General features: G+C 43.3%; 1 protein-coding gene across 1 annotated transcript in view; it reads left to right on the top strand.

The window, feature by feature from the left end:
- The window catches only part of LOC125319334 (homer protein homolog 1-like), a 368,242-nt gene extending 345,988 nt beyond the window's left edge, over nt 1–22,254 (top strand). The window contains exon 9 of the mRNA XM_048290442.1: nt 22,065–22,254. Within this exon, the coding sequence (XP_048146399.1) occupies nt 22,065–22,253 (189 nt within the window). The 3' untranslated portion in view covers nt 22,254. The remainder of the gene's footprint in view (nt 1–22,064) is intronic.
- Nucleotides 22,255–22,761: the final 507 nt, after the last annotated feature.

Raw genomic sequence — 22,761 nt, 5'->3', positions numbered from 1 at the left:
TACCAAAATTTCCACCTGCTGTAAGTCATTATTTTTCTCTGAGGGAACAGACCCAAATTTCATTTACAAGTCCGCAAAATATGCTCGATGTGCTTCGTTGATACATGTTCTAGGCCATTCTGGTCTCATTTTCACTTCAGTGTCTTCCCATAGGTCTTGTGTGCCACTGAACTATCAGGCTGTGCATCATCATGTTGAGATGAGTTTGTATTCAGCTGTGAGAAAGTAAAGGTTAAAGCATTCTTATGTAGTAAAGACTTCAGAAACATACTCTTAACATTTTCTTGGAATTAGAATAATTTTGTTTTTATTGTTTTTTCTGGGTTGTTTCTTTACTGTGTGTAAAGCCAGATACCTCAGTCTACTAAAAGCAGTATGCCCCCTTTGCCATGCTCTCGCTACATTTGAACTCCTGTCCTTCTGTCACGGGGCTGACCAGCCAGCACAGACACACCTCCCTTGTGAAACCTGTGTTCTGGATGAGGCTGACCGAAAGCTTAATTGGGTTTAAACTCTGAATTCGGACTTCCAAGCTTTGATAGGACTGGAAACTCAGGCCTTAAATAGCTCCAAATCTAAAGTGCTGAAAGGTGACCCTTGCTGTTCTGCAGCTTGTCCTAAAACACACTGAAAACTAGACCTGTCAGATTATCCACAGCTTAAAAATCGTTAAGCAGATATTCTTTGAAATGCATTGCATGAATTGGAACTTCCTTTGACACTGAACTGTGCCATAAATCAAGTCCCTCCTGATGGGAGAGAATTTTCTAAAAGTCCTTGCAAGGAGTTTCAAAGATAAACCGAGACTTTTCCTTGATTTTCAATGCTTCCAGATAGTTGTTTATTAAGTCTTATCAGAGGAATAGAGTCACTAGCCTGACCCAGGTACAGCATAGAGCACAGAAAGCAGGAGTGAAGTCTCTAATTATCAAGATTTACACAGCCTTTTAAAGATAATTTAACCAATAGTTACTAAAAACATATATTATTTTCACTTTCCTACCAATTATTCAGTAACATAGCCAGGAACTGCGGAATTCTCTATCCAATGATTCCAAACTACTTTTACTGCAGAACATGGAGTAGTAGAAGAAGGAGAAGAAGGTTTAGAGAACAACAAAAATCCTCCATTTTGATATTTTTTACTCTTATCTATTTACTACAAAGAGAAGCCCAAAGCCTCTAAATTTTTCACCCTGTGACAATCTTACATAGTAGTCTATCACCTAATTCACACCACTGTATTTTCTAGTTCTTGTCTGATCGTTGGTAATTTTTTCCAAGGTTGGAGGCTAAAACAGTGTTGTTCAGGGGGGTAAGAACCCTTAAAAACAGGCAGAGAAATATTCTCGGCACTCTGGGTTCCTACATCTCCCCCTCCTGTTTGAACCAAAAACACTTCCTTGACAGCTTTGTCCGTGGCTCATCTAGCACAGTGAAGTATACAAGGTACAAATACTAAAAGAATTACAACAATAGTTAAAACATACAAACCTATCTTCAAAATTTTTCTCCATAAGGGTGTAAGGTCAAACCAATTGAACAAATCGTTCAACAATGATCTGCTTTCTTCTCCAAGTTTAGCTATTCCATCCTCTAATTGCCGTATACTTTCATGGATGGATTTCGAATGATCCGACAAATTCATACAACACATACTTTCAAATTCTTTACATCCATGTCCATGCACTAATAGAAGATAATCAATTGCTGCTCTATTCTGCAGAGTCGCTTGTCTCACACTCTGAACATCAGTTAACATATCGCTCAGTGCGAGAGACAGCACGAGAGTTCTTACTTAGCCAACAGCCTAATTGATCCAATTGTCTTAAGGCTGCTCCTGCAGCAGCACCGGGTAAAAGGAGAGCTGCAGAAAACCTTTGTCCAAAATTCCAAGCTGTAAATTTGTCATTACAATCAGATTTATATTGCTCAACAAATCTTTTTTCCCTACTCTTATGTTCTTTTGTCATTTTTGCGTTAGGCGTTAGCAAAGAAAGCTTTCCAAAGCTGCATGGACCGCCTTTGACATTTGAGGGAATTGCAGGCCAAATTCTGTCTCCAAAAATGAGAAACATCCCTTGTGGCAATTGTAATGGATCCTGGTTGAACGGTGTGCTCATCTTTACTGTTGAATTGCACCAAGATGTTGCATTTCTATATATTTTATAATTTGGACTGACATCTGTTATCTTGTCTTTGTTTCAACCCTGGAGAACTGAATACTACACAAAACTCCATTTTTATTGAACCAAGAATTTCCAATTCCTGAGGTTCGTAAGGAGCCTCCGGAAGGGATTTGGTCCAACCATCCCAACTTTCCACTGGATTTGAACTGAATTGTGAAAGTTTTAGATTAGCATGTTTGGAAGGTGGCCATTTGTCTGCTAGTAGACCGACCAAACATGTTGAAAATGGCTTCTTTGACCTTGAGTGAGTTAGACAAATGGTATCTAGGCCTGATGCATTGGCCAAAGTCTCCCAGACATTTTCTTTTGGTTGTTTTACTGGGAAAGCTGCATTGCTTAAGGCAATCAGTGAGATGATAAGGCACAAGTGTAATACCTGATTGAGCTTCATTCTCAACAGCTTTATCCCACATAGGAATCTCTGATCTGTAACATAACTTCTACCACACTCTTACATACAAAATTTACACCATTAACTTTCCCACTTTTTACATAAGGCTCAGTCCACAGTTCTTGCACAGAAAGACAACTGATGTCTGTGGCATCGACAGTAGTGTTGACACTGATTCACGTCTGCGTGCTCGCCTCCTTGTTCCTGGAGTCGATTCCTGCTTGTTTCTGGACTTGATAAGGTTTCACGTTTTTTGCTGGAATCCACTTCGGTCCTTCACCTGTTGAGACACAAGCATACCCTTTGCCCCAAGTTATTAGTTGAAATGGACCCTCGATCTTTCCCGTCTGTAAATCTTTGATCAAGACTAAAGGATTTTCTCTCAATTTTGCCTGAGTACTATTTGAAAAATGCCTGATAATTGGTGGAGTAGGTTTTGCAAAGGAGCTATTCAAGAAGTTTAAAACGTACAAAGCTGTGTTCAACTGCATCTGAGGCGTAGCCTCTGCTTCCCCCCTCTTCTGTTTATCTGAAAGGGATTTTAAGGTATGGTGTGTTCTTTCAATGATAGCTTGGCCTGTAGAAGAATTAGGAATGCCAAATATATGGCAAACACCCAAATTTTTCAAAAATGTGCCAAGGGTTCGTCCTCTGTAAGCTGGACCATTATCTGTTTTAATTTCCTGAGGAACACCCAATGCTGCAAATGCTTGCAAAAAATGTCGACATGCATGTTTCGCTGTTTCGCCTACATGTAGGGAAGCAAAGACTGCATCTGAAAAGGTGTCCACAGATACATGTGTGAGAAATGAGACAACTCTTAAAAAGATTAATTTATTGAAAACAGAAAAATTGAAAAATTACAGAAATCAGAAAAATATAAAAATTTGGGATCCTATGGCTCAGTAGATGGTATGCCCCAGGAGCGCAGGGATTTGAGATCTTCTGGCTGAGACAGCACTAGACCTCAGGTAGAGAAAAAGAACTTGCAGTGCTGGGTTGACTTTAAAAAATTACTAAAAGCCCCTTAAAAGGGGTAAGGCTTTTAATGCCCAGCACCGATGTCTCCCACAGCTGGTCTGGAGAGAGCAAGAGGGGAAAAGAGAAGAGGGCCCGCCTCTCGGCTTCGTCCTTTTTATAGTTTTTGCTCCGCCCCCAGTCTGCCCAACGCCCGCCCCTTCGGTCCAAGGCGATTGGTGCTTTCCCTTTGATGGATCATCTCCGTCCACCAATGGCTCATCGTTGTCAAGGGGGGGTGGTATCAGTTAGAGTTAAGGGAATACAATACCTTCATTAAAATTCAGGTATTCAGGTTGGCATGGGACTTGCCTGCAGAGTAATGGCCGTGGCTAAAAATAGCTGCTGGCTATTAAGACTGGGTGGGGTTTTGGCCTTGGAATCAAAATGCAAGTGAAACACTTACAAAAAGTATTAAAATACATCCAACACACCTCAAAACACTTGTAAAAGTATATAGTAAACACAGGAAAGGTAACTCTTATGGTGTACCAGTGGTTTGAAGCTTGAAAAGGGGCAAGTTTGTGATTTTTTACTGGGAAAATTTTAACTGGGAAGGGTGCAACTCTATTAATAAACTTTAAACAAATGGAAACACTGATAATGGAACTGGATTTTTGTACCTGGGCTGATGGGTTAATTGTAACATTCAATTTAAAAATAATTAACTCAAAATTAATTACTTAAAGAACTTAATATGCAAAGACCAAGCACAAATAGGGATTTCATGTATGACACATGAATATTTTTAAATCTCCCAAAAGATGGGTATTTTGTAACATCTGTGTAGTGGTTTGGTCCAAAATACTCATTACTGTTTATCTTCTGTGAGATAAGAATTAGGAGAAATGCAAAGCAGGCACCAAACTTGAAAGAATATAAAGAAGTTTATTAACAGACCTAAAAGGAGAAAAAAAAAAATTATACCACACCTTCAGAACTCTTCTCCTCCCCCTACCTTCCTCCCTTCTCCCACTGACAATGTTAAAAGACAACCCTTGAGATGTTCAGTCTGTTTACCACTTCCATAGTAACCTTGTTCAGTCCATTTAGAAAGAGAAGTCTCTCTTGCCCATGCTATGAAAACATTATCACAACGAGACAGCCGCCCACTTCCAAATAACTCTGTTCAGTCCATTTAGGAAGAGGAGTCTCTCTGCTCGCATGTGACTCCCTTCCCCCGACTTGCAGCTTTTCCCACAACTGCTTTTGAGGGTCCACTCTTGAAGTTTTTTGGGGTACAATTTTAAGGTTGAGCCGTTCAGAAACAAAAGTTCTCTTGACCCATCTCTGGGAGCATTTCATCTCTAAGAACAGAGGCCCTTCTCCTTCCCTGGGAGCAAAGGGTCTTCCTCATCTTCATCTTCAGGACTATCTCTGGGAGCATCTCTAGGAACTGAGGTTTTCTCCTTTCCCATTTGGAGCAAAAGTCCTCATCGCTTCCATCTCTCCCTGTTCAAACTTCTCATGAAATTACAGCTGCATCAGCATCTGCCTATCTCAGGGCAGGTGCTTTTGCTCACAAGTTGAACTGAACACTCCACCCCCCGTATCTTCATGAAATTACAACGGGATACTCTGATATGTCATAGCTTCACAACAGAATTTCAGCTTTAAGCATGTCCTCTTTCTCTTCCCTCAGGTTTTCAGCTCTTCACAGCACTAAAAGGGTTAATCTTACCTCGGCCTTGCAGCTGGAATGTGGCTTATCGAAGTGGAGGGGGGGGGGGGGAGCCGAGCCGCTCAGGCTGCCCACAGCCCTGCTTGGGGGGGGGGGGGGGGGGGGGGGGCGTTCCGTGGGTGGAACAGGGCCCGTCGCCTCCAGGATGGCCGTGGCCCGACCCGGCCTGGCCTGAGCAGGGCCTGGGCCGGGCCCACTGGCCCCCGCACGGGGCCCGCAGCCACCTGTCCCAGCACCAGAAACAAGAGAGATAGAGCCTCTGCCTTGGAGTTTCCTATTCTTAAGTGTGCATCACAGAGGCGGTCACAACCTTAAGTGCCTTAAAGAATTGTCCATATTCAAACTAGCCATCTGATAGGTTCTGTTAGGTCCCAGAGGAAGCTGTAAGCACCCCTTGGCAAGGACATCACTTCTGGGACTATGCTTGCTAACCTATGACATTCTGTCTGCCATAATTTCAGGCTCTGCAATCCTCTTGGATTGACTGCTCCTGTGGATACAGGGGGCTGCACAAGCTGACAGTCTGGACAGGCACTTATGATGGCCTTCGCTTGATCTTTAGAAATGCGAAATGTCCACATCAGTGCTTGTGCGTTCTGATGAAAAAATGCATGACTCAGTTTTGCTTGCTCAAAAATGTTCAGCAAAGTGTTTGAAATGACCATGGTCAATTTGTCTGCTTGTGCATTTCCCTCTACCAAAAATCCCAGAAGAGAAGTGTGTGCTCTGATGTGGGAAATAAAATATTTGTGTTCTGTATGATCTAATAATTTTTTCAGACACAAAAGATAAGAACACAGATTCTTATTATCAATTTCTTTCCAAAATGATCCTTCTATTCATTTAATTATATTTGCCACGTAAGCTGAATCTGTAATTAGATTGAATGGTTCTTGAAACAAATGAAATGCTCGAACGACTGCTGCTCATTCCACAATCTGGGTGAGCCTTGTATTATCTGAATATCTGATTCCCATTCTTTTGTAGTTGCATTCTGCCATGTTATCACTGACTTCTGTGTTTTCCCGGAACGATCCGTAAATAACGTTATTGCATCTAATGGCACTTCACTTATCATGGGTTTTTCTCTAAAGCCTATTTTTGCTTGTAGCAGTTTGTGGCTTGGAAAATGAATTGAGCAAACACCTGAGTAATCTAACAATGCAACCTTGCAAATCATCTGATTTTTGCATTGCCCAATCAAAATATTTCTTTTTCAAAGGCAGATAGATTGTCGTGAAATCCTTGCCTGCCATTGTTAGTAACCTTGCTCTAGCTCTGATTATAATTTGAGCTGCCATTTCTAAAGTTGTGAAAATTGTTTTAGGGGATCTGTAGGGCAGAAAAATCCACTCTAATATTAATAAAGGATCTCGCTGTGACGAGTCCCATTGAAATATGAGACCATACAGTTGCATATTTTCTCCTAACACTGCAAGGAAAAATAGTTGGCTCAGTATAAAGCGATGTGCTTGTCTCTGTTGAAGAGCTTTAGCAATCTTTCCAAGAGCTTCTTGAGCTTCAGGTGAGAGGGTTCTAGGCGAATTGATATCACAGTCTCCCCTCAAGAGACTAAAAATTGGTGCAAGTTCATCATTTGTGATTCCCAAGATTGGTCTGATCCAGTTGATCTCTCCCAAAAGATGTTGTAGATCTCGCAGATTTTTAACTTGAGTTCTGACTTGTATCTTCTGTGGTCTTATTGCTTGCTCCGTAAGCCTCCATCCTAAATATCTCCACGGTGAATTTTCTTGAATTTTTGAAGTAGAGATTTCCAATCCGGCATTTTGGACTTCTGTAATCACACTGTCACGAGCTTCTTGTAGCTCTTGTTGTGTGGACGCTGCAATGAGCAAATCATCCATATAATGAATAATTATTGCTTGTGGATATTTCTTTCGCGCTGGATATAAGGCTCGTGCCACAAACCATTGACAAATGGTTGGAGAATTTTTGAGACCTTGTGGAAGAACAACCCAATGATATCTTTGCAGAGGTTTTTGTCTGTTGATACTTGGGACAGAAAATGCAAATCGAGGAGCATCCTCTGGATGAAGTGGGATGTTGAAGAAACAATCTTTGAGATCAATGATTACAAGTGGCCAATCTCTCGGAATCATCAAGAGAGATGGAAGTCCAAGTTGAAGTGGTCCCATTTCTTCAATGACCTCATTAATCTTTCTGAGGTCATGGAGCAATCTCCATGCACCAGAGATTTTCTTATGAATGACGAATACTGGAGAGTTCCAGGGACTATTAGTTGGTTTTATGTGGCCTTTTTGCAATTGTTCTTTAACAAGACTCTTGAGAGCACTCAATTTCTTCTCTTCCAGGGGCCACTGGTCCACCCATACAAGTTCGCCTGTTTTCCAGGTTAATTTCAAGGTGGTGAGTGCTGCAGCGATCCCTATTAAAAATCTACTTCTATTTTTGTTCCCCATTGTGATAAGATGTCTCTTCCCCATACTGTGATGGACTTCTGCACAATGAAAGGACGAATGATTGTTGTCTTTCCTTCTGGTGCTGAAACAACAATTGCATGCTCACTCTGCAGGCATAGGGTATTTCCTCCAGTACCTGAAAGTGAGTTCAAAGGTGCCCTCAAGCGCCATTCTTTGGGCCAAAAGAGATAAGAGATGACTGTAACATCTGCACCAGTGTCCAACATGCCCCTGATTGAGATTGTCTTGTCTCCACATGTTAAGCTACAAACGAGCACAGGTCGATCATGGCCTATCTGCTTCATCCAACTGGCATGAATATCCACATCCTCAATGTCAACTGAAGCTTGTTGATCGGTCACTGGCATGATCTGTTCTGTTGCATAAGATGGTAAAGCAATAGCTTTGGCTATTGGAGTATTTTCTGGAATAACCAGTGGAGGATGTAAAGGTTGAGCCAAAACTGTTAGCTCTTCATTTTGATCTGCTGAAACAATTGATGGATAAACAATGAGCCCTATGATGCTACATCTTTCCTTGCCTACAATTAAAAAGTCTTGTCTCTTCCAAGATGTTCCAGTGACCCCTGTGGGTATCACTGCATGATTTTCATTCATAAAACGTACTAATTTGGAAGTTGCCAATTCGCATTGCACCCCTGGCGGTAGCAATTCTGGGTCACTGGGAAATCTACAGATGGTCTGGCTGACAGAGTTTGAGTGACCTTCTCCGATAACTGCGTTCCCTGTGGGATTACGGATTGAGCCGTCGCCATCACTTGTGTCGTAGCGTGTTGGCGTCCCGCACTCCTTTTCAAGTTTCCCGGAAGTGATAAAAGATTCCCACCCACATCTGTTCTGGTGCGACATTGATTGGCATGATGCTTTCCTCTTCTACATCTTGGACAGAGGCCTGACGTTTTCACATTTTTTTCAGGCCCTGGACAATACTTTTTCATGTGTCCATATTTTCTGCATTTAAAGCATGGTCTCCCAGTGAATTCTGCAGCCATCACTTCTGTGGAGTTACTTCGTTGCAGATCGGAACGAAGCGCTGCTACTTGCTCTTTAAGAAGTTTTCCAAGTTCTTGTCCAAAAGCATTTGCTTGAACTGTTGCAACATGCTGAGGTGTACCCACCTTACTGCATGCTTCTATCATTTCGGCTATGGTCGCTTGACCAGGTATAGCACTGATTATACGTTTGCACTCTGCATTAGCCTTTGCAAAAGCAAGACCTTGTAGCAGATATGGTTTTGCCGCTTCATCACTAACTTGTCTGTCCAAGGCTTGCTTTAGACGATCAACGAATGAGGTAAAACTTTCAGCAGGACCTTGCTTTATTTCTGTGTAAACGCCTTCTGGGGTTCCAGTTGGTGGAATTTGTAAGATTGCTTTTTGCGCTGCTTCTTTGATATCTATAAGCACATTTCGAGGCAAAACCACTGCCTGATCTTCTGGTCTAGCATGAGGTTTGTCACCAGCCAATTGCTCTAATGTGAGAGCTGCCTGTGGTCCTCCTGTATATTTTTCTCTCAGGTCACAAAGTGCTCTTCTCACATCCCATAGCAGGAGTTGTGCATCTGTAAGTATTGTTGAGGCAATACTTCTACAGTCAAAAGGTACCAAATCATAATTGTTAAATGTGCCTCTCAAAAGCTGTTTGAAGTATGGACTTCCCAGTCCATGATTCTTTACTGCATCCATTAAATCTTTGATAACTTGATGATCCATAGGTTGCCATACAGGAGGATTTTGATTGTGTCTGGTATATGTAACCGGCATTACAATACTATCTGTTTCGGCCATAGTAAAATATCTAAGTCCTCTTTTCCTAATACTTGACCAGTCTGTTGTAGCAGACGTATCTCTTGAAACATATCTGTCAGGTGAAACCATGTCCATACCAGCATTTCGTGAACTTGCAGCTTGATTGGACTGCAGGGATGCAGGTTCTTCTTCACCGAAGAATCCATTCATTCTATCTTCTTCTCCCCCTCCTGGATGAGGAATAGGGGATGGTATTCGCGGCTGTGCACTGTAAGGTAATAAACGAGGAGTGGCTGAACCTGCCATCACAGGTGGCTTTGATCTGGACACTGAAGGAAAGGGTACAGTGGATCTGGACAGGGAACTGCCACCATGCGGGATGGGTGAGGGCTGGGGACCCAGTGCATCAACCTCTTGAGGTAGATAATCTCTTGCACATTCTCTGAGTCGGAAGTAAAGATGATGAACAAAGTCATCTGAAAGCTAAAAGCGATGGTGGAAAAATGAGGGATCAGATGCCTGTTGTTGTGGAATTCGAAGCTTTGAAGAAGGCATACGAGAAGTTGGAGTTGTACTGCTCACTGTAAAAAAATGAGATGAAGCTTGAGAAGATATAGGAATGCCTTCTGAAGCTGTGATGGTCACCATATCCTCCCCACTGAGGTCCTGAACAGGCACTTGAGGATGAAAAAGTCCCATAAAATCAGCTGAATGTCCCTGAGAAGTTCAAGAAGAATGTGCATGAAGTGGAATGTCTCTCTCCGAGACCTCACTTTCAATAGGGATAATACGTGGTTCGTCCTGTTGTGATGGAAGAGGTGCCAGTATATATTTGAAAAAGTCCTCTTTCTCTTCTGGAGATAAAATCGATTTTGTTTCGCTGAAACCGTGTGGGAGATGTGGTTTAACATCATGTGATTGTCGTGATAATTCTCTGAGTGGTGTTGTCAGAGGGATGACAGGGGGTACATGCGATGGTGACACGGTAGTTGCTGAAATGTCTCGGCTGTATGCCCTCGGCCGTGGCTGCGGTGCAGACACGGGCTGTGTTGACACAGAGCTGGTTTTAGTTGTATCTGCTGAAGGCTTGTACGATGGAGCTGCAGTAGCCGATGGAATTGCAGGGCTGGCTGGAGGTGCTGTGCCCACCGGCCACGCCGGCGTAGCAGCTGAGGCGTCCGTGCCTGGCAGACGTGCGGGGATAGCAGCCAGGACCAGGGGTGGGGCCGGGGTGGTAGTAGAAACGCTGGGGCCGAGGACTGGGAGCGCGGCTTGGCTGGAGCCAGGGGCGTGGCTGACGCCCTGGCCAGGGCTGGGGGCAGGGCTAGGAGCGGCTCGAGTCGTGAGCGGTGTTGCCGGGGTAACCGCAGTATCTGAGGACAGGTGGCTTATGCCGCGCCGCGCAGGCGTGGAAGTGAGGTCTCCCGAAAGCGGAAGTAAAGCTGGGTCAGCAGCGGCGGGAGTGATGACGTCAGAAGCAGGCGTCGCTGCTGCCGCCGCGGCGAGCAGTTCAAACATGAAAGCGGCTGTGAATCCATGCTGCGTGGGGGTAGCGGGAGAGCTAGATGGAAGCTCCGGGACCGCCCCTGGCCGCGCGCATGGTTCATCTGATGGGAGGACCCCGGGTTCGGGAGGTACGGACCTGCCCCTGACTTGCGCTGTAACGGGCGGTTCGGGTAAGATGGAAACCACGTCCTCCGAGGCAGACTCCGTCTTCAGGGAGATGGTCAGGGACTTCCCGTCTCCCCCCCGGGCATGCGCGCATGAAGGGAACTCTAAAATTGCCGTATCATGCTCCTCCGTCAGACCGATCAAAAGTTTTAATTTCGAGTCCGACAAAAATTCTAGTTCGGCTTCCGGAATGGCCGCACTCTCCCCGCTGCCTGCGGTGCCTGCAGGATCTCATAATCGCTTTTGCTAAGAACCTCGGGGACTTTCGCACGAATATCGCATTTTCTGCCTGTCTCTGAGGGTGGGAAGGGTTCGAGCGGGGGTTTAGAATCTTCCGCTGCTTTTACGGGTGTCAGCGAAGTCTCCGCGGGAGTTTTAAACATCTCCTCTTCGTCAGAAGCAGGAAGTGCCAGCTCTATAAGCGTTTCATAAATTACTCTAGCTGGTGGTATTAATTTCTGAGCCGTTTCATCTCTTAGACTCGTGTAATGGTATAGAATAGAATTAATATTTCCCAAAAAGATGGTAAATACAAATCTCCAATTACTGCATCAGGAAACTCTTTTCACCCAGGACAGCAAACAACGTATTTCTTTTTTAGATGCTGGTAAGGGATGGTTATGAACTAGGTTTTCAAAACTATGTATTATATTTGCCTCCGCTTGGGACAGAACTGCACCCATAATTTGCTTCTTGGTCTAGTTTTGGACAGCTTACCGTGTTTTTGATAGATGTTATCGGCTCGTGAAATCCCAGTCCGAGTTCCGTCCAGCAGTCCACAGCTCCTCCTCCCCCCTGTCGACCGAGGTTAGGAGATCCTGGAGTTTCAGGGCCAACCCCGGGGTTTTCTTTTCTTCTCTTTCTGGTCGCGCGCTGCTGTCTAAAACATTCTGGGTTTCTTCGTTCTGATGAGGCCGAACACGGGGCACCAAATGACACTGAACCGTGCCATAAATCAAGTCCCTCCTGATGGGAGAGAATTTTCTAAAAGTCCTTGCAAGGAGTTTCAAAGATAAACCGAGAATTTTCCTTGATTTTCAGTGCTTCCAGATAGTTGTTTATTAAGTCTTATTAGAGGAACAGAGCCACTAGCTTGACCCAGGTACAGCATAGAGCACAGAAAGCAGGAGAGAAGTCTCTAATTATCAAGATTTACACAGCCTTTTAAAGATATTTGCACCAATAGTTACTAAAAATGTACATTATTTTCACTTTCCTACCAATTATTCAGTAACATGGCCAGGAACTGCGGAATTCTCTATCCAATGATTCCAAACTACTTTTACTGCAGAACATGGAGTAGTAGAAGAAGGAGAAGAAGGTTTAGAGAACAACAAAAATCCTCCATTTTGATATTTTTTACTCTTATCTATTTACTACAAAGAGAAGCCCAAAACCTCTAAATTTTTCACCCTGTGACAATCTTACATAATAGTCTATCACCTAATTCACACCACTGTATTTTCTAGTTCTTGTCTGATCGTTGGTAATTTTTTCCAAGGTTGGAGGTTAAAACAGTGTTGTTCAGGGGGGTAAGAACCCTTAAAAACAGGCAGAGAAATATTCTCAGCACTCTGGGTTCCTACATTCCTTGAATCTCATTTTCTCATTTTAACTACAGAATAAAAAATATAAGAACAAAATGAGTTTATTCATTTTTCCCTCTTCTTAAGTCAAATTATTTGGGAAAAGTATGTTATTATAGTGGTTTTTTAAAGAATGTTTTGATTACACCTGAGCTTGCCTAATCCATTATTCCAAAAATTGTTGCTGGCTTTAGACTAAGCATGGGAGTTTTCGGATGAAAAGGAACTCATCTGAGATACTCAAAAGGAAGATTATAATGAAAGTTGTGTGTTGGGGTCCCTCCCCCTGCCATGGAGCCCTGGGAGAGGGGCCCTGGGGGGGAGGCACAGGGTTTCCCTGCCCCTGGTCAGTCTCATTTCCCATTGGTTGGTTTGTGTTCCCTGGTGTGGCCAAGGACCCTTGGGTCCCGTGACTGCGGCGTTCCTGAGCTGAGCCCCGGCCATGCGGCTGGAGAAATAAACACCTCTGAAACATCTACCACGAATCTGTCCATATATACTTCGCTTTCCACGAGACTCCTGGTTTGATATATGCTTGTTGCAGTAATCCCCACTGCAACAAACTGGTGGAGGAATGCGAGCAAGATACCGATCCCTGAAGAAGATTCGTGAGTAAAATAACCACTCTAGACCTCTCTCTTCTCATCTTGGTTTGGATATTCTCTCTGGACTATGGAAGAATCGTGGGAAATGGGGCTCTCTGAGCCACAGAAAGAAATGTACCTAGAAGTTAAAGGAATCCTTGAACAACAAAACAAAAAAGTAATGGAACCGGGAGATCTAGACCTTTTTTTTAACTGGCTTTTCAAAAATTTCTCCTATATTTCTCGAGACTTACTTCTTGATATTGAACCTCCTGGATCTTGTCAGGGGTGTTTTTGGGACGAAATCTTGTGGGAGATGAAAGATCAAACAGAACATGCATTAGTGACTGAACCCTTGCGTGGATCCCTCGTGGTCAGTGAAGCTATTCAGGAGCATTTATATGGTCCTATTACCCCTAAAGCAAAGGATGGCCATAGTCCCGCGGCCGAGGCCGCGCAGCCGCCATCCCTGTGGCACAAGCCGGCGGAGGTGCCTGCGCTGGATGCGCCCGGCCCCCTCGGGAGCGTGCGCCTTATGGCAGACCCCATCCCTGTCTCGGGGTCCCCGGCCACGCGGCCGCGAGTGAGGGAGCGATGCCGCAGGCGCCGCGGGTGCCGTGGGCCACGAGCAGCCAGGAACCGGGCATCAGCGTGGAAGCCCGCTCTGAGCACACGGCTCGGAGAGCCCTGCAGGGGGAGAAGCGGTGGTTTCCACAGCGACATGAGAAGCCGCGCAGCGCAGCGCCGAGCCGAAACGGGGCCGCACTCAAAGCAGCGTGGAGTTTGCGGAACGGAACCACTCGGAGGGCGCAGAGCCAGCGGCGATGGCAACGCGGGGCCGCGCAGAGCCCAGACGCGCCGGAGCAGCGCTGCTCGCAGGGCGCGGAGCAGCCGCAACGCGGGACCAGCAGCCACGACAAACTCGCAAGCACGTGATAGGAGGAGTTGTAGCCACGAAAGTCACAGGAACTGTGAAATGGTACAATGTAAAAAACAACTATGGATTTATAACACGAGATGATACAGGGGGAGATCTATTCATCCATAGAACTGCCATTAAAAGGAATAACCCTAAAAATTACCTGCAAAGTGTAGGAGATGGGGAAGTTGTACAATTTGATATAGTGCAAGGAAAGAAGGGTTTACAAGCAGCAAATGTTACTGGGCCTGGAGGTATTCCAGTCAAAGGCAGCCGTTATGCACAAAATTATAAACAATATCCATCCCAGCAACTTCCCTACCCACAGCCTACTTCCCCCTTTTACCCTATACCCAATATGAACCCCTTCCTAAGTTTACCCTATCCCCAGTTTATTCCTAATCTGTTTTTCACCCCATGGCTTCCCTATACAATTCCATTTCCCTACAATTCCTCTCCGATGCCGAGGGGGGGATGAAAAGAGGGAGGGAAGAAATTAAACCCTCTCCTGCCTCAGTTTCCCCACAAAGCATGCCCAGAGAGTTCTGTCTCCCTTCTGTCAGCCCTAAGATGTTCCACAGAATCTGTTTGGACATTTAAAAACTCAGGAGGGTGGCTTGTTTTGTCTTGAAACTGTTCTTGTTATGTTTATCCAGTTGTTTTCATTCTCCTTTTATTAAAATAAAATGGGTGAGATGTTGGGGTCTCCTCCCCCTGCCATGGAGCCCTGGGAGAGGGGCCCTGGGGGGGAGGCACGGGGTTTCCCTGCCCCTGGTCAGTCTCATTTCCCATTGGTTGGTTTGTGTTCCCTGGTGTGGCCAAGGACCCTTGGGTCCCGTGACTGCGGCGTTCCTGAGCTGAGCCCCGGCCATGCGGCTGGAGAAATAAACACCTCTGAAACATCTACCACGAATCTGTCCATATATACTTCGCTTTCCACGAGACTCCTGGTTTGATATTTGTGTGTTGCAGTAATCCCCGCTGCAACTGTTGTGAATTATTCTAGCAGTAGCACATGCAATAATTTCAGTGTAAGATTACATGAAAAGGAAAAATGAGCTGAGAACTAGCTGTCCTTAAAATTATGAGAGACTAGTAAGAGATGAAACATGTTTTAGAATTAGAAAATGCTAAGGTTTTTTCATAAATTGCACTTTAAATAGTCAGTAGCTTCTTTTTTTGTATATTTATTTCTTTAGTAACAAAATGGATATGTTATTTCTATATTTCCTTATGTCACATTGTAGGTGATCAGTTTCTGAAAATGGTTCTATATGATTCTCTTAAAATAAGTTTATAGCTGTATTAGGATCCAATTTAGAAGTTGCCTTTCTTTAGCTTAAAGCTTATTACTGACCTGATGCAGCCCATCTAAAAGATCTTAAATTCTTGCTTTGATAATACTGGCTTTCTCTGAGCCACTTCACCCTACATCTGTGACATTGGAAAAATGGTGTTTTCTTCTGCAGCTCCAGACTAACAATCTCATATCTGTTCACTTAGTTGACTCAACATCTGTTTTCAGGGTGTTTGTCTCTAGAGTCCATATCTGGTTTTCTCACTTTTTTCTTCTGCTTTATTTTTTCCTCTTGTGTTTGCAGATGGATCATGTAACTCTAAAATATTTTTAATATAGCCTGTATGAAAAACTCTATGCAAAGAAATTATTATTTCAAGGTGTGTTACATTTCTGACACACTCATATCAGGGAATTAATTAGAAATCCATCTTTGACAAATTCCAGTGCTATCACTATGAAGTGTATTAGGGCCCTTTTACTTAATAATTTCATTAGCAATCTAGAGAAGACTTATTAATGAGTCATCATCAGTGTGATTCTCACAGTAAGTCAGGATACCTTTATTACTGTAGTTGATTCCTAAATATAGCTGTTGTGTATGGTTTGAATATTTTATTTGTATGCTTGCACTGAATTCCACAAAATATTATTACAGTGCAAACAACAAATGTGTTAATAATTTATTTCTTTTCTAAACCAAAACAATGTATGACAAATTACTGTCCTTGCTGTAAGAAAATATTGAAAAACCAGTGTAAAATAAAACTTATAAAGGGCCTGAATGTATCACAAGAGTTAGTTTATTGTTAGATGAGATTAATTGCAATTAAAGTTAAATGACACAACTAGGGCAATAGATTATATCATATGGACATGTCTCCCCATCAAGAAATAACAATTTTGAGGTACACTGACTTGTAATAGGAAACTGGACATGAACTTGTAATGCAATACTATTGCAAAAAATAGTAATACTAATCTACAGTAAGCACGTGTAAGGATCAAATGTAAAATTTGGGAAGAAGTGTTTTCCAGAAATTAAAAGCAACAGATCATGGCATATTTCAGTTAGTTTTGCTTCCCATAAGTTATTAAAGGTGTTAAGTACAGATTAGGGAAAATAAAACAGAAGGAAGTATGCGAGAAAGTATATCTGAGGAAGCATTTGGGGAAGGTAAATGTATATGGATTAGGAAAGAGATATCAACAATGGAATATAAATAAAGTACACAAGCTGGAAGTTTAAACAAAGTAAGGGAACTCCTGATTTGAAGAGAGGAATAACAATGGAGAGTTAAAGGGAAACACCTTATGCTGAATATAGATAGAAGTTCATACATCTTACATAAAGCTTTTGGTTTTACCTGGGTGCTCCCATCTAACAGCTCACAGCAGAACAATTACTCAGTTAAAGAGCATCTGAGGAGGGCCTAAAAGATAATGTTCAGTGCTAGGTACAGGCCAATGGGCTACTCTTCAGTCCCAGATCTCATGAAACAAAATCATATAGAATCATAGAATGGTTTGGGTTGGAAAGGACCTTAAAGATCATCTAGTTCCAACCCCCCTACCATGGGCAGGGACACCTTCCACTAGATCAAGTTGTTCAGAGCTCCATCCAACATGGCCTTGAACACCTCCAGGGATGGGGCATCCACAACTTCTCTGGGCAACCTGTTCCAGTGCCTCACCACCCTCCCAGCAAAGAATTTCTTCCTGATATCTAATCTAACCCTACCCTCTTTCAGTTTAAAGCCATTCCCCCTTGTCCCACACATGCCCTTGTGAAAAGTCCCTCTCCAGCTTTCTTGTAGGCCCCCTTTAGGTACTGGAAGGCTGCTAGAAGGTCTCCCCGGAGAGAGGAGACAATGGGGTTTTTTCCAAAGTGATCCCTTCCATCACTGGCTTTCCTACTTACAAAAATTAGTTATCTCTGGGGTAAGAGCAGTGTCAAGGAGACTTCCTAGAGCACACACATTTGGTGAGTAGAGGAGGAGCAGTTACAGGAGAAGCAGGAAGCATGAACTAATGGGGAAAAACAGCAATTGATTTGGTGTGAGCTAAAGAAACAACTGTGTCATTCCTGCAGAGCTGAGAGGACCCTGAATTTCCCTTTTCTTCCTGTACTGTAGTCACTCAGTCTCAGAGGGTCTTGAACCTGTCATTTATACTGGGTAGTACTTGGTATTATTTGGAGGGCAGGAGTAGACACAATGAAGGAGAGTCTGCAGAGTGTATGGACTGGATTATGATTAGTTAGATTATTCGTCTATAGTAACGGTGGGGTAGTTAGTCCTTACATAAGCATGTATGTATTTTAATTTATATTGTTTCTACAAATGCTCTTTTCAGTTGCCTTCCTTTAATGCTTTGGCACCTATATTACTGTATTGGGTTGACCCTGAGTTGATGGACAGCCTTTAAGACCAATTACGCTTCTCACAATTTACATACTTAAACTGCACAGAAAGGCTGGACTTCCCCTTTTGTCGGAGGTGGCCTGCTGGAAGGTGGGGGGGGCTCCGAGCCTCCCGGCCCCGCAGGGCCGGGCCGGGGCCACTGCCCCTTTCCCCCTTTCCCAACACTGCGGCATGGACCCTGGATCACTGCGGGGGGACTGTCCCAGAGCCGCAGGCAGCTAAAACCAGCCATGGACTGCCACAGCTAAACCCATCCAGCGCAGCTTCTGGGGACAGGCGGGTCCCTCTCCTCTCCATGCGGAGCCGGCGGAGTCAACGGGAGCCGGCAGAGCCTCCTGTCTGCAGCCAGCACACTCCGTGCTGAACTGAAGAGGACACCACACAGCCAGCAGCACAGAGGGAGCGAGGCTTTCCCCACCGTAAAGCCTGAACAAGAACACCCTTCAACATGGTGGCTTCAGAGTCAGGGAGAAAGAGAAGTGAGTCACGTGGGACGGAGCTGAGCATGGCGACGGGAGAAAAGAGGGCGGCGCCGCAATTCTGGCGCGCAGCTTAAAAGAAACCTTCTTGCATGCCATGGTAAGAAACTGTAATACCACAAACTGTTTGTCTCTTTAATCCATTTGAAGAACATGGGGGGATGGAGAATCGTCGTGTGGCCTGTGAAGATTGTGAAGAGTGCCTATGCCAGGCTATATAGAAGTAGTAAGAGGCTGTTAGAGACTTGTGGCGAAGAAAAGCCTTTGTGTGCAGGCCAAAATAACTCATCCTTAAAAAGATTAATAACCCCATGTGATGGCCCATGTTTTGCAGTGTGAAGGAACTGTGAGATTTTTCATGGGAGAGATGTTCTACACACAGCAGATTGTTTGTTTCCGGGCGGATCTGCTGTTAGTGGCAGTTTGGGAACCACGTGTAATTGAAGGAAAACCCTTTTTTCCTTAAGCATAAGAGAGAGACTTTTCAAGAACTGGAACACTGACTAACATCCCATGTTCTGTTATCCCTTGTGTGAGCTGGGTAAAAGGAGAGAAGTGCTGGGGGGGTGGGATTTGCTTTAATTTTGTTTTGTTATTTTCTCTTTACTTTTAATTCTATTAGTAATAAAACTCTTTCATTGTACTGCAACTGTTTAAGGTTTGTGCCTGCTTTGCTTTTCTTATCTCACAGAAGGAAAATAAGTAAGTAATGAATATTTTGAACCAAAACCACTACATTTAATTGGTGTTTCTGCCTGGTTTCGAACTCAACCCGCTACAATTACTCAGTGTTAAACAGATTAATTCTTCTCTTGATCCTGGCATGAAGGGATGATTCCTGCTTTCATCTGCACTGTCTAAAACGTGGCCAAAAATCTGTAATTTTTGGCTATTTGCTTATTACCACAGGCCTAGGCCCTAGGGTATATCACCGTGTCCCACAGCCACAGGGAGGAGAAGGAGAGAAGATCCAGCAAGCAGGAATTGTGCAGCAAGATTGATTTATTTAATTATTTTACAAACTCTTTTATAGACTTTTTCTTCATAGTCTAATTGGACAAGGATCAGCCACCCCTTGGAGTGATTGGCTAAAATCCTAAAACATCCATTGTCAAAATATTTTTCTACTATACCATAAACAAGACTTTTCAAGGTTGCAGGTGTTTGGTTGTTTACATAACTCTGCTACCTCTTCTGTGAGAGAGAAAAGTATCTCACGGACTTAGAAAATAGCAAGAAAATCCTTGCTAGCAGCATTTTTGTATCCACATTTGCTCATTTACAAACAAGAAGTAAGGGAGGTATTCCATTTCAGCTTGGATGTAACCCTTTGTGCCAGTTTGGACAAATTTGGAGGAAAATATCCTCTGATAGAAGGCAGGTTAAAACCATCCCTCCCCCACCAGGTTCAGGAAAAAATAAATTTTCCTCTAAGGAAAGTGAAAGAGAGAAAAACTATTTATTTAACGAACACGCTGGAAAAGGATAATAATGCTAAATAATAAAACCTCTTGCTGTGGAGAGAAAACCTGGGAAAATTTCAGAGTCCTTCCGTAGGTAGCCTCTCCCCTCCTCCTCGGAGCTGGGATGGGGTGGGCCCTCCTCCGGGGCCTTGATGAAAAAATCCTCCCGATGTGCTCTGATGTTGAAACAGTCCAGAAAAGAAGAAGAAAAGAAAAAAAAGCCGAAGTTCCAGGAAAACAAAGTTCAACTCACTGTCTCCTTCCAGGGAAAAAGGAGCTGGAAAAAACTGGCTGGGAAAAAAAGGCCGAAAGCTGGCTGAAGAGCAAGCAGGGTGCTTCCCTCTGCTCTCGCTTGCTGCCGCAGCTGAACGCAGAGAGCCGTCTCTATCTCAGTGTCCTTGAAACAAACTGCTTTTAAAAGTTTTGCTCTTCCCCCTCTCAGGCTCAGTTTAAAGGCACAGAAAGGCACAAAATTAATTTCTGGGCATGGGGCAGCGATAGGTGATACACATCATAAAGTCACCCCAAGACACCCTTGAATGCACAAGCAATTGCAGCTATGAGATCAGGTCCCTGAGGCTCTGCCTTCTCCACCTGCACCGCCACTGGGTTTTTCCCCCTTCAGAGACTGGGAGCTGACACCCATCCATCCTCTGGCCAGGGGTGCAGCTGCCATCACATGCCTCACAGATGGAAAGGCGACAGACTGACACAAAGCTGCCATTTTATACCTCTTACCCTTGACTGCCCAAATACATATTCTATATGGCTCAGGTTGTTTCTTATGGTTAGCCGAGATCTCCTCAATGTAAACATGAATGTATTCATTAGCTTTGAGGGAGACAGAAGAATTGTAAAAATTGTAGTGGGAGAGTGGGAGGGCAGAAAGAAAGCTCATGCTGGGAGGAATGACTGCTGCCAAATTGTCCAACCTATGGCTATGTGAAACTAGTTGCTGTAAAAACTCAGAGCAGGCCCGTTAAAGCTTTGTGACCCAAAGCCACTGTAAAGGTAAGTGGTGTTTAAAAATGTTAATGTATGTAAATATAAATTCACTATGCATATTTCCAGAGAATGACTGTGCAGGGTGCATGATATACTAAATATGCTGTCCCTATGAGAGTGTTTTTCATAGTTGAAATTATGAAATTCAGCATGGATTTGAGACACACAATGAATGAGACAAATAACAACAATATGCTATTCCAGACCCACATGGCCGCTACATTAGTAATTTGATAAAAGACTGTTTTGGACAAAGCAGAAAGAAGCTTTGACCTCCCTCCCATCATGTGCAAGCCAAACTAGTTAGGAGTCCCTGGAGGCAGCTCTCCCCTCCTACTGGCTGGTTCAAGCGGGCTTTTCTTCCTTATGAATGAGAGCTGAGGTTGCTTAGGGTCAGATCCCCTCAGCTATGTGTAACATGATGCTACTTTGCCTTTCTACCCAGTGAACAGGAAGAGCTTGTCTGTACAGCACTAGTGGCTTGTGTGCTTTCCCTGCTCTCACAGCTGCACTACTGCAGAGCTTGCACGTGGGAGCTCTGAGGCACAGTGCAATGAGACAAGACATTCAGCTTGCACTTGCTGCTTTAAATTTGTTGCAATCGATTTCACTTTGACATCAGTCTTGCTAGTTTATGTTTTAGTCTTAATTTTCAGAGTGAAAAGGACTGTATTGTAGGACAGGAGTAAGGTAGTATTCCTGCATCTATAAAGCAGTATTCTTCATGAGCTTCTATATGGGACCATTTAATGAGGACTGTGTACTTGAGCAATTCATGTAGTCTAAATACGAGAATACTTGAACTTAGGTAAACCTTTGAGAAGCTTTTTTTAATAGGTGGCATATTTCTGAATGATAGAATTGATAGCTGAATATCATCACATCCATTTTGCACTGATTAAATTTTATCCCTGTTCAAAAGTTTCTGTCCTTCAGATGAATTGCTGAAAAAAATGGAGAAAACCATAGCACATACAGAATCTTAATAACAATTTGGATTCTGGTTTTGTCTTAGTGAAACTGAAAAGGGTGACAGTCACAAATTGTTTCAAAAACCAGTTGACAAAAATAACACATGAATACCAGCAGGAGGTTATACTGTTTTCTGTTTGCAAACAACACATTAACTTTTTATGTATTTTCTCTGAAGGAAGTAGAAATTCGAAACAAAGACCTGGAAGACCAGCTGTCTGATCTAGAGCAACGTCTGGAGAAAAGTCAGAATGAGCAAGAAACTTTTCGCAATAACTTGAAGACACTTTTAGAAATTCTTGATGGAAAAATATTTGAACTAACAGAATTACGAGATAATTTGGCCAAGCTAACAGAATGCAGCTAAAGAAAATGGGATTTCAGTGCCAATCAGGTTAAAGATGCACTGTCTCTCTTCATAGGACTATGATGGGCTCTGCATCAAAATTGCACAAAATTAGAAAATGCTCCTCTGAGAGGGCTTGTTTTAAATTTGAGTCATATTTAAATGTAAAATTTAGAACTCAGTTTGTAGTTAGTCAAAGAAAAAAAACAACAAACTTGAATTACAAATTACCTCCTTGTACATTATTGGCCATAGATAACTTAAAAGATAACAGTAACGGAATGCAATCCTTTTCTAATTATCAGTGATGGAAGAATTAGTAGCGTAACAGGTCAAACCTCTTTTTTTGTGATAGGTACAGTATAGGTTATCTGCCATTTTATTTATTTAAGATATTTAATTGCTGTGTTTTGTGCAAGAACTTAGTGATGACAGCCCTGTATTTTATTGTCCTTAATAATTTCTCAGGATACTTTCCACTGTGGATTAGCAATGCCGTTACCAATTTATTCTTGCCAGGAGTGAGAGA

The sequence above is a fragment of the Corvus hawaiiensis genome, chromosome W, assembly GCF_020740725.1.
Source record: "Corvus hawaiiensis isolate bCorHaw1 chromosome W, bCorHaw1.pri.cur, whole genome shotgun sequence".
NCBI lineage: Eukaryota > Metazoa > Chordata > Aves > Passeriformes > Corvidae > Corvus > Corvus hawaiiensis.
This window is presented reverse-complemented; position numbering and strand designations above follow the sequence as displayed.